This window comes from Loxodonta africana, chromosome 26 (genome assembly GCF_030014295.1).
Source record: "Loxodonta africana isolate mLoxAfr1 chromosome 26, mLoxAfr1.hap2, whole genome shotgun sequence".
In the NCBI taxonomy this organism is placed as follows: domain Eukaryota; kingdom Metazoa; phylum Chordata; class Mammalia; order Proboscidea; family Elephantidae; genus Loxodonta; species Loxodonta africana.
The window spans coordinates 20636910-20650833 of NC_087367.1; the positions used below are offsets into that span (position 1 = coordinate 20636910).

The 13924-nt window shown below is 57.8% G+C and overlaps 1 protein-coding gene across 1 annotated transcript; it reads right to left on the reverse strand.

The window, feature by feature from the left end:
* Positions 1-714: 714 nt before the first annotated feature.
* Positions 715-11916, reverse strand: PKDCC (protein kinase domain containing, cytoplasmic). Its single transcript, XM_064277166.1, has 7 exons — positions 11278-11916; positions 6799-6921; positions 5910-6181; positions 5199-5278; positions 4847-4954; positions 2684-2857; positions 715-2469 (listed from the first exon to the last, which is right to left on the reverse strand). The coding sequence occupies exons 1-7, from the start codon at positions 11914-11916 to the stop codon at positions 2384-2386; spliced, it is 1482 nt and encodes a 493-aa protein (XP_064133236.1). The 3' UTR covers positions 715-2383.
* Between the last annotated feature and the right edge of the window lie 2008 nt (positions 11917-13924).

Consider the following 13924-nt stretch of genomic DNA (forward strand, 5'->3'; position numbering starts at 1 on the left):
GGAATGATATTTGTACCTCACTGAAGCCAGAATCTGGCACTGTGTCATGTCCTTCTGTCTTCCACGGGCCAGTGAACCCCTTGTCTGGGAACCTCTGGGAACCTGAAAAGCAGCTTGGTTCTTCTTCAGCCTTCTCTTTCTCCACTGAGTCACACGGTACCTGGATGAGTGTGGGCCTTTCTGCTGACTCTAACTGGGTCTTTGTGTCCCTCGGGGTTGCGCACATCTTGAAGACTTTCTTGTCCCAGTTCCCTCCCCTTCAGGTTCTTGTCAATCAATTCTGGCTTCTTCTTGGGCCCAGGTGACGACGTGGTTCCTCCTGCCCTCAGCGATGCCACAGACTAGTTGAAGTTGGAGAATAACAGAGGGCAGTGTAAAATCAAACACTGGATGGACTGTGGCAGGCTACAGGTGCTGTATCATGTGAATTCAGCTAGGGAGAGGGCTCTGGAGGCTAAGACCTTCATCTGCGAATCCTCCGCTGAGGGATGGGGATGGATGGGCAGGATTTGGCTTGGTTGAAAGGAAGAGTATTGGGGTGAGGCCCACTAGAAGGTATAACTCTGTGCCTCCCCCACCCCACAATCACCAAGCCCAGATAGCCAGGGGCAAGATGTAGGGGCGTAAGTTGGGGATGGTGGTGGTGAGCTCTAACATGGCTCTCCCTTCATCCCTAGTGAAGAATCCAGAGTTAGTAACAGCGCCTTGATCACTTAGAACTACAGGGCCATCTTGCATGTGAAAAATTATGCCAACCCCATCTGTTGAGGAGAAATCAAGTTCTGAGACAAAGTCTGATTATACTTTAAGGTCTCAAATGTTTGTGTCCTTTAAGAATGTTCTAGAAGCCAAATGGTATATAGGAGAGAGGGTGTGGAATTTTGAGTCAAAAACCTGCATTCATGTTGGGGCTGCCTCCAGCCTCAATGTGATCTTGAACCCTGAGGTCTGTTTTCATTCTGGGCTTTCACACACTTGGACCTTCCCCTACTACACCTCCCCTCCTAAAATCCAGACAGAGGGAGCTGCTCTCTACATAGACCTTCCTCTCTCCCCACTTGCCATATCTTTTCTGCTCAGAGAGTTTAAAAAAGTGCCCTCGGCATCTTGTGGTGGGCGGTGGTGAGGGCCAGGTCCACCCCGAGCAAAGGCAAAGCTGGCCTGGTTGGTGGGGGTTGCTGGGTGTCCTCCGATGTCTCCTCCATGAAAGTATCTCTCCACCAACTAATCCAGATGGCTGACAGCCCACCATTAGGGCACTGTTCCTTTGGGCTAAGGCCTTGACTACCAGAAGCCCTGTGCTAAACTACGAACCTCCTCAGGGGTGCTCTTATGTTGGGACACGAATGTGGGGGCTGAGGAGGAACGAGGGCACTGTGCGAGCAGGGCCTGAAAACTCATTTTACGGATCTCAGTGCTTGCCTCTGAGATTTCACTCCCCAAAGGTCATCCCTCAGGGTGCACACATAGCCACACACACATACACACACACCTACCCCCAAAGACATAACTGAGGACGAGTAAGTCACAGCCCAAGAAACCGTGGCTTGGGAAGACTGCGGTGAAACGTCATTTTATTAATTGAATGATATATATATATTTTTTCTTTTTTTTTACAAAAATAAACAATTTAATGAACAAGAAATACAAAAGCTTCCGGATATACAAACTCTAGGAGGGGGAGAGCCTGGTCTCAGCTGCCGAGCTGCTTTCACTGAAAGCAAATGAGGCAGAAAGGCCCTGGCCCCACCCCCGCCCCAGGTCCTGGCTCAACCTGCAACCTGCTCCTCAACCCCAAGTCTCGGCTCATATGGGTGTGTGCTCCTCTGCCACTGCCCCCTGGGCTGGCCCATGAGCGCCCCCTGTCGGGAGGCCAGAGTCACCCACGCCCTGGAGCAGCTCCCAGACAAGTCTCCTGTCTGGAGCTCGGTGGAGAAAACCCTCCGTGACCGATTGTCCTCACGCAGCCCTCCACCCACCTTGGCATGTGTAGCAGCAGCAGCAGTGGCAGCGGGGCTTTGGCTACATTCTCACACTATGAACACAGTGATGGGGCTGCCCACGGAATTGTCCCAGTGAGGGGCACAGCTCCCCAGAGGGAGGCTAGCCTGTGCCTTGCTTGCAGCCCAGAGGGCTGGAGAGGCAGTCAGTGCCTCAGGATTCCTGGCCCTGGACCCAGCAGTCCATATCTAGGCTGGTAAACTCACATTTTAACATTTTGCATTATTGCACATTTGTCCTGGTCACGTCGGTCTGTCTCGGATGTCAGCCTTGTCTGCAGGGGTTCCAAGGTGACAACGAGTGCTCCTGGTTCGAGTCTCTCCTTCCACAGACACGCCCAGCGGGCAGGAAGGTCAGCTGGTCAGCTGAGCCCTCAGAGAGGTCAGTCAGAGGCCCTCACGTAGGTGGTCTTGTCGGGATCAGGGACCACTTGGCTCCACCCCGTCTTGAAAAAGACCAGCTGCCGACCTGGAGGCAGAGGTGAGAGGTAACAGGACTGGATGTTTCTCTCCCTGGAGGCAGGACCACTCTCCCTGATGGGACTGCCGTGAGGGCACATATATGCTTCTCTCTCATCATCTTGGCCTCCCCTCTGGCTTCTGTTGGTGTCCCACCACCACCTATCAACCTTGTCCAGGGAAGCCCACTCACTTCCCTTGGGATGCCCTCTCCCCTGGCTCACCTGTCCAGGTGGTCTGGTTGGTGACCACAAAGGCCCGGCACTGGGCATGACTCTCACAGACATCCACAGCCTCAGCCAGGCTGAACACCGAAAGGAGGCAGCTACCATGACGGTAGGAGGGCCAGCAGCGGTAATTCTCCTGGGGGATGGTGCTGTCTGGGATACGCTGGTACTCTGCAGGGTGGGGACGGAGCACCAATGAGAACAGGCCAGCTCTGAGTGTCCAGGAGTGAGAGCTGGAGTCACTTCCTGAAAAGGGCTGTGAGACTCACTTCTTGGGAGAATACGGAGGGCTCAGCCCAGTTCCCCCAGTATGGAGATTAAAGAAGCCCCCACTGTTGAAACTGAGCTGACTACTTAAAAAAGGTAAAGTTTACTAAAGGCAAAATGCACAGCAGTTAAAAAAAATCAGCCGTCCTCAAGTCAACTGGGCCTCATGTGTGTCAGGGCAGAACTGCGCGCCATTGGGTTTTCAGTGGCTGTGACCCTTCAGAGGTAAATCACCAGGCCTCTCTTCCGAGGTGTCTCTGGGTGGATTTGAACTGCCAAGCTTTTGGTTAGTAGCCGAATACTTAGTTTTGCACCCAAGGACTCCTTATAGGGCTTTCGATGGTTGGCTTTTCAGAAGTAGATCACCAAGCCTTTCTTCTAAAGCATCTCTGGATGGACTTGAATCTCCAGCCTTTTGGTTAGCAGCCAAGCGCATTAACTGCACCATCTGGGGCCCCCCCATGCACACACATCTCCCAAATTAAGTGTATGAAGCTGGTTCACGCAGGCGCAGGATGGCAGGCACGCGCTGGGGTGTGGGTGTGCACACACAGCCATCTGCTGTCCAGGCTGGCTGCTGAGGGCAAAGGGGGTTAGATATTTACAGCCAGGCTCTCCCCGCTGCAGTGTGCCTATGACTCACCACGGGAACCTTGTTAAATGCAGTTTCTGGTTCAGTAGGTCTGGGGCGGGGCCTGAGAATTAGTATTTCGAACCAGCTTCTGCAGGCCAGCTCTAAGTAGGACCCTCAGCCCCACTTCCTCTCTGGCCTGGGGAGAGAGGCTAGGCAAACTCTTCAGATGGGCCTGGGAGGCAGTCAGGGAGTTTTGAAGTTAAGAATTGCGTAAAACACGGCAATTACCATTTTGGAATCAACAGCTTGAGGGTTCGGGTGCCGGGGTGCTGGAGGAAGAATCTGTGGTTCCCCCATTTTACAGAAGGAGCAATGGGGGCTCTGAAAATTCCTCACCATCAGAAAGCTGCTCAGCTACAGCCTGCCTGTTCACCCCAAGTTCTTCACACTGCTCCGGAAGCCCCAGATCTGGGCTGATAGTTGGAGAAGCCCTGGGCCTCTGGCCACCCCGCCCTCCTGCCTCCTCCTACCAGGGACTAGACCAAAGTCCAGGGCTGGCTGTGATTTACGGCCCCATAAACGGAGTCCTCAGGGACAGAGCTAGCCATTGTTCACCTCGTTAAACTTTATTTACAGGGCTAACGAGGGCTCCCCCACCCCTAAGACTGGCCAGAGCTCCTTGAATACAGAGGCTGCCCACTCCTCGTTCCTGCCAACCACAGCTAAACCCCAGGTCCTCAGTGGAGGGACCACAGCCCATGACTACTGGCCCGAGATCCACCCCCCTACCCGAGGGCTCCTGGGCTGGTTTCACCTCCAGCTGCCCTCCAAGCCCTGGGAGGGCAGGAGGCTAGAAAGGAAGCGAAGACATACTGTGTTCCTGCTGTGTAACAGAACTGAGCTAATTGCTTTCACACACCTCACCTGGCTTTTAGTTCGCAAAACAATTCTGTGAAGCAGGTAACATTGAACCCAATTCACAGAGAGGCAAAGTGAGGCTCATGGGGTAACTTGCTCAAAATCACAGAACCCAGTAAGTGGTGGGATTCAGAGCTGACACAGAAAAGGGGTGTCAGTGCTTACCCCCCAGTTCAAGGCAGAACCATGGTTGTCCTAGTCAGCCTGAGACAGGGCCTCAAGGTGAAGGCTAAAGAGTCAGTAGTCTCTTCCCAGGTGAATTTCCAAGTGAACCCTTAGTGTGGCCTTTGGAGACCACCGTCCCCAGGCGGAGGGTGAACCACCTAGCCAATAAGGGGACCATTTACCCTCCCACCTGCTCCCCACTCCCCAGCCCTGGGATCCCTGGTGGGACCACTCACCGGCTCTGCTGCCCATAGTGGAGTTCTGCAGATACTGCCCGCTCCGGTACAAGTGCAGCACCTTCTCCAGCTGGGCCAAGGTCTCGTCCACGCCCCAGGCGAGTTCTCCTGCACAGCAGTGTGGCTATTGGAGGGTGCCTGGGCTCCCACGCCTCCCCAGGTAGGTAACCAGCCACCTCTCGCTCAGCTCTGGAGCCTGGGCCAGATGACCAGTGAACTGGGGTGGGTTGGCCACAGAACGCCACCTTGGGAGATGCTGTTTCTGGACCTCGTGCTGCTCTGGGTCATTCTGGTCCCACCCTGCTGGGGAAGGGGCAGGGTGGTGAGAAGCAGGGGGCCCCTGAGAGCTCACCTGTGGCGTTGACGATGCTGTCCAGCAGTGGCCGTAGTGAGGGTGGGGCACTGTGGGGCAGGAGGTATGTGAAGAAAAACCTGTGCAGAGGGAAACCTGGGGCTTAGTGGTCCAGCCTTTGGGGACACATTCTTCCTCTACTTCAACTTGGAATAGAACCCCAACCTGGCCTCATGACCAGGCGTACCCCAAGAGTCTACCGTGCAGTCTACTCAGACTCGGGGTTTGGGTCTTGGCACATGCTAAGGCCGCAACTACTTCATACCAAACTAGACAATGAGGTCTCTTTTCCCTCATCCCTCCCCAGGCCTGACCCCGCCCCCCAGCCCCACATTATCCTCCTCACTGACCCCCAGTGTCAGAGCAGCCCTGTAGCTAGGGCCCAATGAGGAGCTTCCCAGAGGTCAAGGGCCAGGGTCAGGGTAGGAGGGGGCAGTGCCAGCCCATGAGCCCTGGGCTCTGAGCCCGAGACTATTTTAAGAAGCCTCCAGCTGCCACCCCCAGCCCAGATTCTCCTTGGAGCTATCTATCTTTAGCCTCACCATCCAGGAGCCTGAATGTTCGCTTCTTGACTGGGTAGGAGGCCCTTTCCCGCCCCTGCTGACTCCACTGGTCAAGGACAATCTCCTGACCCCCCATGTCGGCTCTCTCCTGCCAAGCCCTCTGGGCCCACTCTCCCTTGCTGGAGCTCCTGAGAGGGCATGGGGTCACCTGTAGGCATTGTAGAGGTTCCGCTTCTCATTCATGCCTTCACACCAGCCCTGGGCCAAGCAAGGCAGGGTGAAGTTCCGGGCTGGAAACTCGAGTACGCAGTCTGCGCTGCTCGCACACGGTGTCTCCTCCACGCGGGCGTCATCCAGGTCTGTCACTTTCAGCTCCCCGTCCACCAGCACAAACTGCCGAGGACGGAAGTCCAGCAGTGTGACTGAGCCCAGCGGGGAGTGGGCCAGGTGGTGCAGGAGGCGGCCCAGGCTCAGGCAGATCTGAGGGACAGACACAGGGCTGCTCATGGCTTCTCTCCTGGGGGGGCCTGGGAGACCCCAGGGCTGGCCCCCACGTTTGGGGATTGGGGCTTAGCTCAAGTTGGTCTTTCTCTTCCATAGGTCTCAGTGCTAGCTATGGGCTGAGGCCAAGGGCCTTACAGAGGAGGCCAGGGATTTTCTATTTAACCGTTGGCTGGCCTGACCCTGTCAGTAATATGGAGTGGGGGACTGGGGATAATGAATCTCTCCCTGGGAGTTTCTTGATTGAGATCTTAGTTCAGGGTATGGAAGCAGGGGGATGGTCACGGTGACCTTAAGGTCTTTTCTAGTCCCAGGACACTGGCCCTGGCAGCCGTGTGCGTGTGTGTGTGCACGCGTGTGTGTGTGTGCGCGCGCGCGCATTAGGGAATCTGGGAAGCAAGAGCACAGAAGGTCAGGCTCCTCTATGGCTTGTTTCTTTTTTTAACCCTTTGGCCATGAGCCGAGTCAGCCTTTGCTCCCTCCTCCTCTCCCTCCCTCCCTTTCCCCTGGCTGAGGAAGAGCTGCTCAGGAGGGCTGGCCTTCTAAGGGAGAACCATCCCAGCAAGGAGCCCAGGGCCAGAGCCCCCCCTGCTCACTCGGAATCGGTCCTCCCAGGAAGTCTGCAGCAGCTGGATCATCTCTACGGGGGCGCCCAGCTCCGTGATGGTGGTCAGGGTGTCGGGGATGTCCTCGCTGTCCTGGTAGCAGTAGCCATAGAGCTGGGAGAGGCGCAGGGCAGGTCATTAGGTCACAGGGTGGGGTAGGACAGCGGAGGGCTAGCCTGTCAGATGCCCCTCCCTCTACCCTGGCCATCCAGGGACTTTGCTTCAGCTCAGGCCAGAAGGGAAGAGATGTGTGGTTGCCTCGGTACCCTATCCTCTTCCCCTGCAGCCCCTCACCTCTTGCTGCTCAGGTAAATGGGCAGGTCTGGCCACCATGTGTTAACCACGTGGCAGGCACTGTGCTGTGTTCCTTACATGTGTAACTCAATTAATTCTTTTAACCACCTTAAAAGGGCATAGTAGGTACTGTTACTATCTCCAATTTGTAGGAGAGGAAACAGACTCAGTGTGGCTAAGTTGCTTGTCTAAGGTAACGCAGCTAGTAAATGAAGGAGCTGGAATTCAAAATTTATGCCTCTCTGACTCCACGCCTGGATGTTTCCAAGAATGCTGTTTGCTAATAGATAAGCCAGCAAATAAGTATTACACGTCCTCCCTGGCTCCAATCCTTCTCTATTTCTCATCATTTCCATTTGCCAGCAGCTTCACTTTTTCTCTGCTCAGGTCTTGTGGGAAGGAAAAGCAAACTCCTTCGGGATTGGTTACAAGCGTTGATGAGAATGAAGTGTTCAAGGGGCACCTTCCTGGTGTTCTCTGCGTCGTCGCCTGGGAGGGGGTCACATGTATCAGTAGGGGTGGTGGCAAGGGGTGGCTGCCAGGGAAGCTCAGTAATTCAGGGGCATGGTCACACAGGGAACTGTTCACTCCTATTATCTGGGAGCAGGGGGGCTCAGTGCCACCCAATGGGTCAGGGGCTACGGGAAGGACAGCCTGACTTTGTCACCCACACCTCAACTAGTCTTCACAGAGAGCCCTTTCCTCCTGGCCTCTCCCAGCACATTCCACATCATCTTGGAACTCGGATGGTGCTGGGAACAAGCAGCACCCTGTGGGGTGGGGACACAGGCTGAATTGTCCAGAAGGGTGGGGAGAGCTGCAGGGTGGGGGAGGGACGGGGAGCACAGGGGCTGGGTGTCCCTGCCTCTAGTCACTCTTGGTGCAGTCATTCATTCACCCCCACCCTATCCATCCCAGGAGTGCCCTTTCAGCTCCCCCTCCCTGGAGCCAGCTCTCCCGCCCTGCTGGCCAGAGAAGGCACAACTCAGAGTCCTGCCATCAGATCACCTGGGTGCAACTTGAGGGACCAGGAGGCGGCCGCAGTCGTCTTCCTCTTCCCTCTCTTTCCACCCTCCCATCAGATCAGGGAGGCCCCAGACCCGGGTGTGGGGCGGGGGGAGGTAAGGGGAGCAGCCCTGGGGCCTGGTTCTCATTTTCTTGCCCAGCGTCTGAGCCTTTGTGGGAAACTTCTGAAGGTTATTAAACACCCGGAGGTCGTTAAATGCGCTGTTAACGAGGTATTAATCAACACCCCTCAGGAAAAAATAAAAAGACACCATTAACCCCCCCAGGAAGCGTGAGGCTGAGTGAGCATTTCAACCACATCTTTTGTTCGTTTGGGAGAAGGAACATACTCTGGCGGCCCCAGATTCTGGGCTAGAGCAGGCCTGGGGCCCCGTTAGAGGCCTGAGGCCCCAGGGATGGGAGGACAAGGGGTGGGGGCCTTGTGCCCTTTGACCCTGGGCTATAGCGGCATCTGTCACGTGAGGGATGGTGTGGGGAGGGATCACAGAAGACGGATAGATAGCCAGACCTCGTCCAGGCAGCCCTAGCCACAGGAGCCGGCGCTGGGCGGTGTGCAGTGGGACACGCTGTCTTGGGCATTTGCTGCCAGAACCAACAGCACCAATTTTGGGGCTGCACAGAGACGGAGAGAACCTGGCGGGGGGCCGCTGGGGAATTCTAAGGAGCATTCTCTGGCTCCTCCTCAGTTCAGCAAACAGTCAAACGGTTTTGAAATTTTAAATGATGAAGAGGTATTAAAACAACATTATTTCTAGTTCCCTGCACACCCACACTGGAGGCTCCTGAGGGAAAAAGACTCCACTGCAGGGTTCCTGCAGCAGGGCTGGCATTGCTGAGGACGCCAGCGGGACACTGGCTGAGGGTCAGCTGATATACCCCAAGACAATCCCTAAATTCACACTAAGGGATTCCTGCTTCTCCCATGGTAGCTTTTTACCTTTTTCAGACGGAAAGGACCTGGCACTCCCCTCGGCATCAACCCTTTTTCTCTACGACTGCCAATCCCAAGTCTCTGTCCCTAAAAGACTCACCCAGGCAACAGCAGGCAGAGCCAGTCGTGGTCTAGCGAGGGGATGGGTGAAAACGATTAAGCTGTGATTCTTTTCTTTGGCTCCTTCAAAATTGGGCTGGGGGACGTTTAACATTAAAGAGGAGAAAATCCTGCGATAGGTGTGTCTGAGCTTAGGTGGATGCTTGTCAGGAAGTTGAGGTGGGGTTAGCAAGGGAGAGAAGGAGCCCTGGTGGCGCAGTGGTTAAAAGCACTTGGCCACTAACTGAAAGCTCTTCAGTTGGAACCCACCAGCCGCTCCGTGGGAAAGAGATGTGGTAGTCTGCTTCCGTAACGATTTACAGCCACGAAAACCCTATGAAGCAGCCCGATTCTGTCCTACAGGGTCACTATCAGTTGGAATCTACTTGACGGCAGTGGGTTTAGCAAGGGAGATGCTCCTTAGAAGACAGGAAAGCATGTCAAACATCAAACCTGTCCCAAGGAGGGGGGTCTTGGGTCAATTAGCTAACACTTATCGCCCTGCTAAGTCACTCAAGACCTCTCCTCCCCCTCAGAATCCGGCTGAGGCTGACACGCCAGGGTTCCAAGGAATTCCCAACAGCCCCTGGGAAGAGAAGAGAACAAGATCCTCCCAGTTAGAACGGCCACGTAACCAGCTGCTCACTCCCTGAAGCTCTGGACACACAGAGTCAGCTGTGCAACCAGGCATAACCACACACAACTGTTGGCTCTGTCTGACCTCCTACAATCAGTGCAGGGCCGAGGACCCTGTCTCAAGGGTCTGACCAGAATTGGGGTGTCCTGGGGGGACTGGGAGCCAGCAGGAGTATAAAGAATTTCTGGCCTACTCATGGGGTCACCACCTGGATCTCTCCTATTCTATGATGCTTACCCACCCTCCTAGGCCTGGGGTCCCATCTCGGTCCTGAGGAAAGAAGGGAGAGGTTCCTGGATACTGGTCAGTTCTACTGGTGCAGAATGGTTAATTTTGGTGGGCTATGAGAAAAAAAAAAAAAAAACTTTTTTGTTTTTTTTAAGGAGGTGGAAGGTGTGGGCAAGATTCCTCTGCCGTGGAGTTTGCACACACCTTGTGCTCATGGGGCCAAGAGCAGTCAGGGATTCCCCTCTCAGTCTGCTCAGACATGTGCAAAGGAAACTGTCTGATCCTTGAGCACACTCAAGGACAGAGACCTGGGGGGAGAGGCGCAAGTAGGGCGTGCTAGGGCAGTGCTGGGATGGTAAGAGGTCGACTCTCTACTGCCTAGCCTGGAAGGGACAAGGCGGTGGTCTCATCCCTCCCCTCTGCGCCCCGTGAACAGAAGTCCCATTCAGTAGGAACTGGGGCATCTGGCCTTCTCAACTTTCTCAGCCTCTTGGCCACATACTCTCAGTGTGACCTTCAGCCCCTCATCCTGTCCCCTGGGAACTGAGCTAAGGCCCTGAGGTTTCCCTAACGGTTCAAGGACCTCCTTTAAGGCCTGGAAACCTCCATGGTCACTTCTAGGTGGGGCTGTGAGTTTCTGGCCTGCTCACCAAACCCTTCCAGTTCTTTTGGTGGCTTCTGGAACCCCAAAGGCTAGCTAGGAGGGAGGATAAGGGGGACTTCGTGAGAATCAAGCCTGAGACAGGATCTCTTTCCAGCCCTTCCCAACCCCTTTGCTGTACCCACCCCATCTTCAAAGCCAGACAAGTCACTGTTAGGAAGCTGAGAGAAAACGGATTCAGATTCCAACAAGAAGCGGGACCCTATCCCTGGAGCGGGGATCCGGACTCAGAGCTGACCTCTCCTGTTGGGTGTCTTAGTTTGGGGACATTTCCCTGGGGCTCAACACCACAGTTCCAGCCAAGAACAGAGTCCTAACGAGAACATCTCATTCCCCTTCCTGGTGTCTTGGGTCCCTCTGTTCTAATGGGATATGTGGAAGCTCAGAAACCCAGGAGTCCCTCAGTAAGGGGATGCCCACGCAGCAATGAGAGGCAGAGCGGTGCGGTGGGAAGTGCTCCCGTCCGGGTTCTGCCCTAGGTTAAATGTGGGCACAGTCATTGGAACTCAGTTTTCTTTACAAAACCAAAGGATCCTCTTCCAGCCAGCGTCCGACCAGCCACTACCCTCAGCCCCGCACCCCCCACCCTCGTACCTGCAGCACGTTGGGGTGCCGCAGCCGCTCCAGCAGCACCATCTCCTTGAGCAGCTTGTGGGCCGCCAGGCGATAGCAGCCCCTCCGTGCCCCGAACTCGCGTACGCAGCTGCCCAGATCGTGGCCGCTGAAGTCCACTGCCTTGAGCGCCACCGCGGCGCCGCCGGGCAGGCGGACCCGGTACACAGCCTTGGTGTAGCCGGAGCCCACGTACTGCGCGCCGGACACGTTGCGGAGCGCGGCGCAGCCCAGGCGCGGGCCCGGCCGTGGGGAGCCTGGGCCGGGAGCCGGGGGCCAGCCCGGGGCGCCGTCGGGCAGGGGCCGGGCCCGTGGGGGCCGGGGGCGCTGCAGGCCTGGCCCGCCCGGAGCCAGGTCCATCAGGCGGCGCCGCTCCGGCCGGCCGGCCCCGGGCCCCGGGCCCCCGCGGGAGTAGCGCTGCACCTCCTCATAGCGCGCCCGAATCTGCCGGGCCAGCTCCCCGCGGCCCCCGCGACGGTCCGGACCGGGGGCCGGCGAGGGCCCGAGGGACTGGCCTGGCCGCGGAGGCTCAGAGCCCGGTGCGAAGAGCACGTTGAGGACGGAGCCGAGCAGGAAGGAGGCGCAGAAACCCGCGGCCACGGCCGCCCGCCGGCGCCGCATCGCTCCCCTCCCCCGGCCCCGGGCGGCTCAGGCTCCGAGGCGGCTCCGCTCGGCGCCCCGCCGGCCCCCTGCCCAGCCCGCGCGCATGGCCCCGGCGGCCCCGACCCCGGCCCCTGGCGGGCGGCACATCGGCCTGACACTTGCCTCCCTCCCACCCTGCCCCCGCCGCTTATAGGGCCCGGAGCCGCCCCCGCCCCCGCCCCCGCCCCCCGGCTCCCGGCCCGAGCGCGGCCTCGGCACCGCCCCCTCCGGCCGCCCGGCCCGGCCTTCCCCGCTGACTGACAGCGGGACCTCCTCCCACGGCCGGCCCGGCTTGGGAAGCGGCGCGGAGGCGGCTCCGGCCCGGCCCAGCCCGCGGCCCCCGGAGCTCCGGCCGGCCAGGGGGAGGGGGCGGCGGGCGCGCGGCGCGCGGGGGCGGATAGCGGGCTTGGCGGCCGGGTAACGGGACCCGGAGGCGGATAACGGAGCTGGCCGGGCGGGGGGCGGGAGAAGATACAGGGGCGCGGCCGACGCGTAACGGGCGCCGGAGGGGACGAGCCGCGGGGCCCGGGCTCTGGGGGATAGGTGGGATCCCAGAGCGCCCTCCTTGGAACCCGGGGCCCCGGGACGGACTCGGCGCACGAGGGGCGCGTGGGTCCCGCCTCCCGCGGGTGGGGTTCGAGGCGGTGGCCCCTCACCCGACCCGGATTCGGGGACGGGAGGGCTCTGAGGGAGGCGGGACCGGCACCTGCGAGCGCGCGTGGGACGGGAACTCTGGGAGCAAAGGAACAATCGTGAGGTTCTCAGACCTGCCCTGCTCAGCTTCGTCAGCCCAGTTTTTTCGATTTTCTAGTCCCTGAAGCCCAACGTGTAGCTGGGAATGTGCCCCCTCCGCGGGATCCCTGCTGGCTGACGGGGTCAGCCGCAGATCACGAACCACGTGCGTGTTAGTAATTTGCGTGAAGACTGCATGTGTGCCCCTGGGCGTGCGTGACCCAGATGTGGAGTGTGTGCACTGGGGTGGTTGAAGGGGCTGTAGAGTCCGAGTGGGTGTGTGTGGGTGTGTGTGTGTGTGTGAGAGAGAGAGAGAGAGAATTGGTGCTAACTCTACCAGAACTTCTGCTCCCTCCACCTCCCTCCCTGATTGCATCATTAGTGCTAATTGAGGGGCTTTCACACGCCAGTGCATTAGCTGTTTGGAGTGAGCTCCCCCCTCCTGGGAGAGATAAGCCGCTGCCCCTCCCCTCCCCCTCCCCCTCCCCCTCCCAGCCCTGACTCCCCCAGGGCCCTGGAACTGTCCACTCAGATCCTCTCACCTTCCTGGCCACCTTCCTGCTTCCCTCTGGGCCTGGACTGGTTAATGTCTCTCCTCCCTGCAGGTGTCAGATTGTCTGGGGAGGGTTCAGGGAGGAGGAGAGGGGTACCGGGAGGGGAGATTTTCCTCACACCGGGCTGAAAAGGTCTGGCTTTCATGCAGAAGGCAGGGTCTCTGGGATGAAAAAGGGAGCAGAAATCCCTGCCCCTTTGTTCTTTTGGACAAAGACGGGTAGAGGAAGGACTGAACCCTTGATTTCCAGCCTGTGACCCCATTGAGGTTGGGGCTTCCAGTGCTGACTCCTTGGGTCCCCTAAGACTTGGGGTCCAGCCAAACTTAGGCATGGGAAGGGCTGGAAGAGGGAAACCTTGATTCCCCTGGGTTGGCGGAGTCCGGTCTGGTCCTGTTTAGCTATTTTGCCCTGCGCTGGCCCATGGCTGCGGGGTGTGGGGGGGAAGGCTCTGAGCAGATGCCCTCCTCAGCCCTCACACCAGATGTCTTTGGTCTAATTAACTGTGCTGGGAAAACCAACCTGGGTTTGTAAACAGAGCTACTGGCTAAAGTCAACAGGGAACAGCAGCAAACAGCAAACATCCCGCTCACACTCAGCCTCAGTCCAATTGAGCCCCCTGGGGAAGAGGGGAAGCCAGGTCGACCCTGAGGCTCCCTGGCCCACAGCTCAGTCAGGGGAAGCCTGTCTGTCTCTGTGATCCC

What these genes read in the sequence shown, in the direction of transcription:
- PKDCC (XM_064277166.1), bottom strand. Translation starts at nt 11,916, where the DNA reads ATGCGGCGCCGGCGGGCGGCCGTGGCCGCGGGTTTCTGCGCCTCCTTC. An exon ending in GGCACCCCAACGTGCTGCAG is followed by an intron (nt 6,922 to 11,277) that starts GTACGAGGGTGG and finishes CGCCTCTCCCAG; the next exon opens with CTCTATGGCTACTGCTACCA. An exon ending in CAGCATCGTCAACGCCACAG is followed by an intron (nt 4,955 to 5,198) that starts GTGAGCTCTCAG and finishes ACTGCTGTGCAG; the next exon opens with GAGAACTCGCCTGGGGCGTG.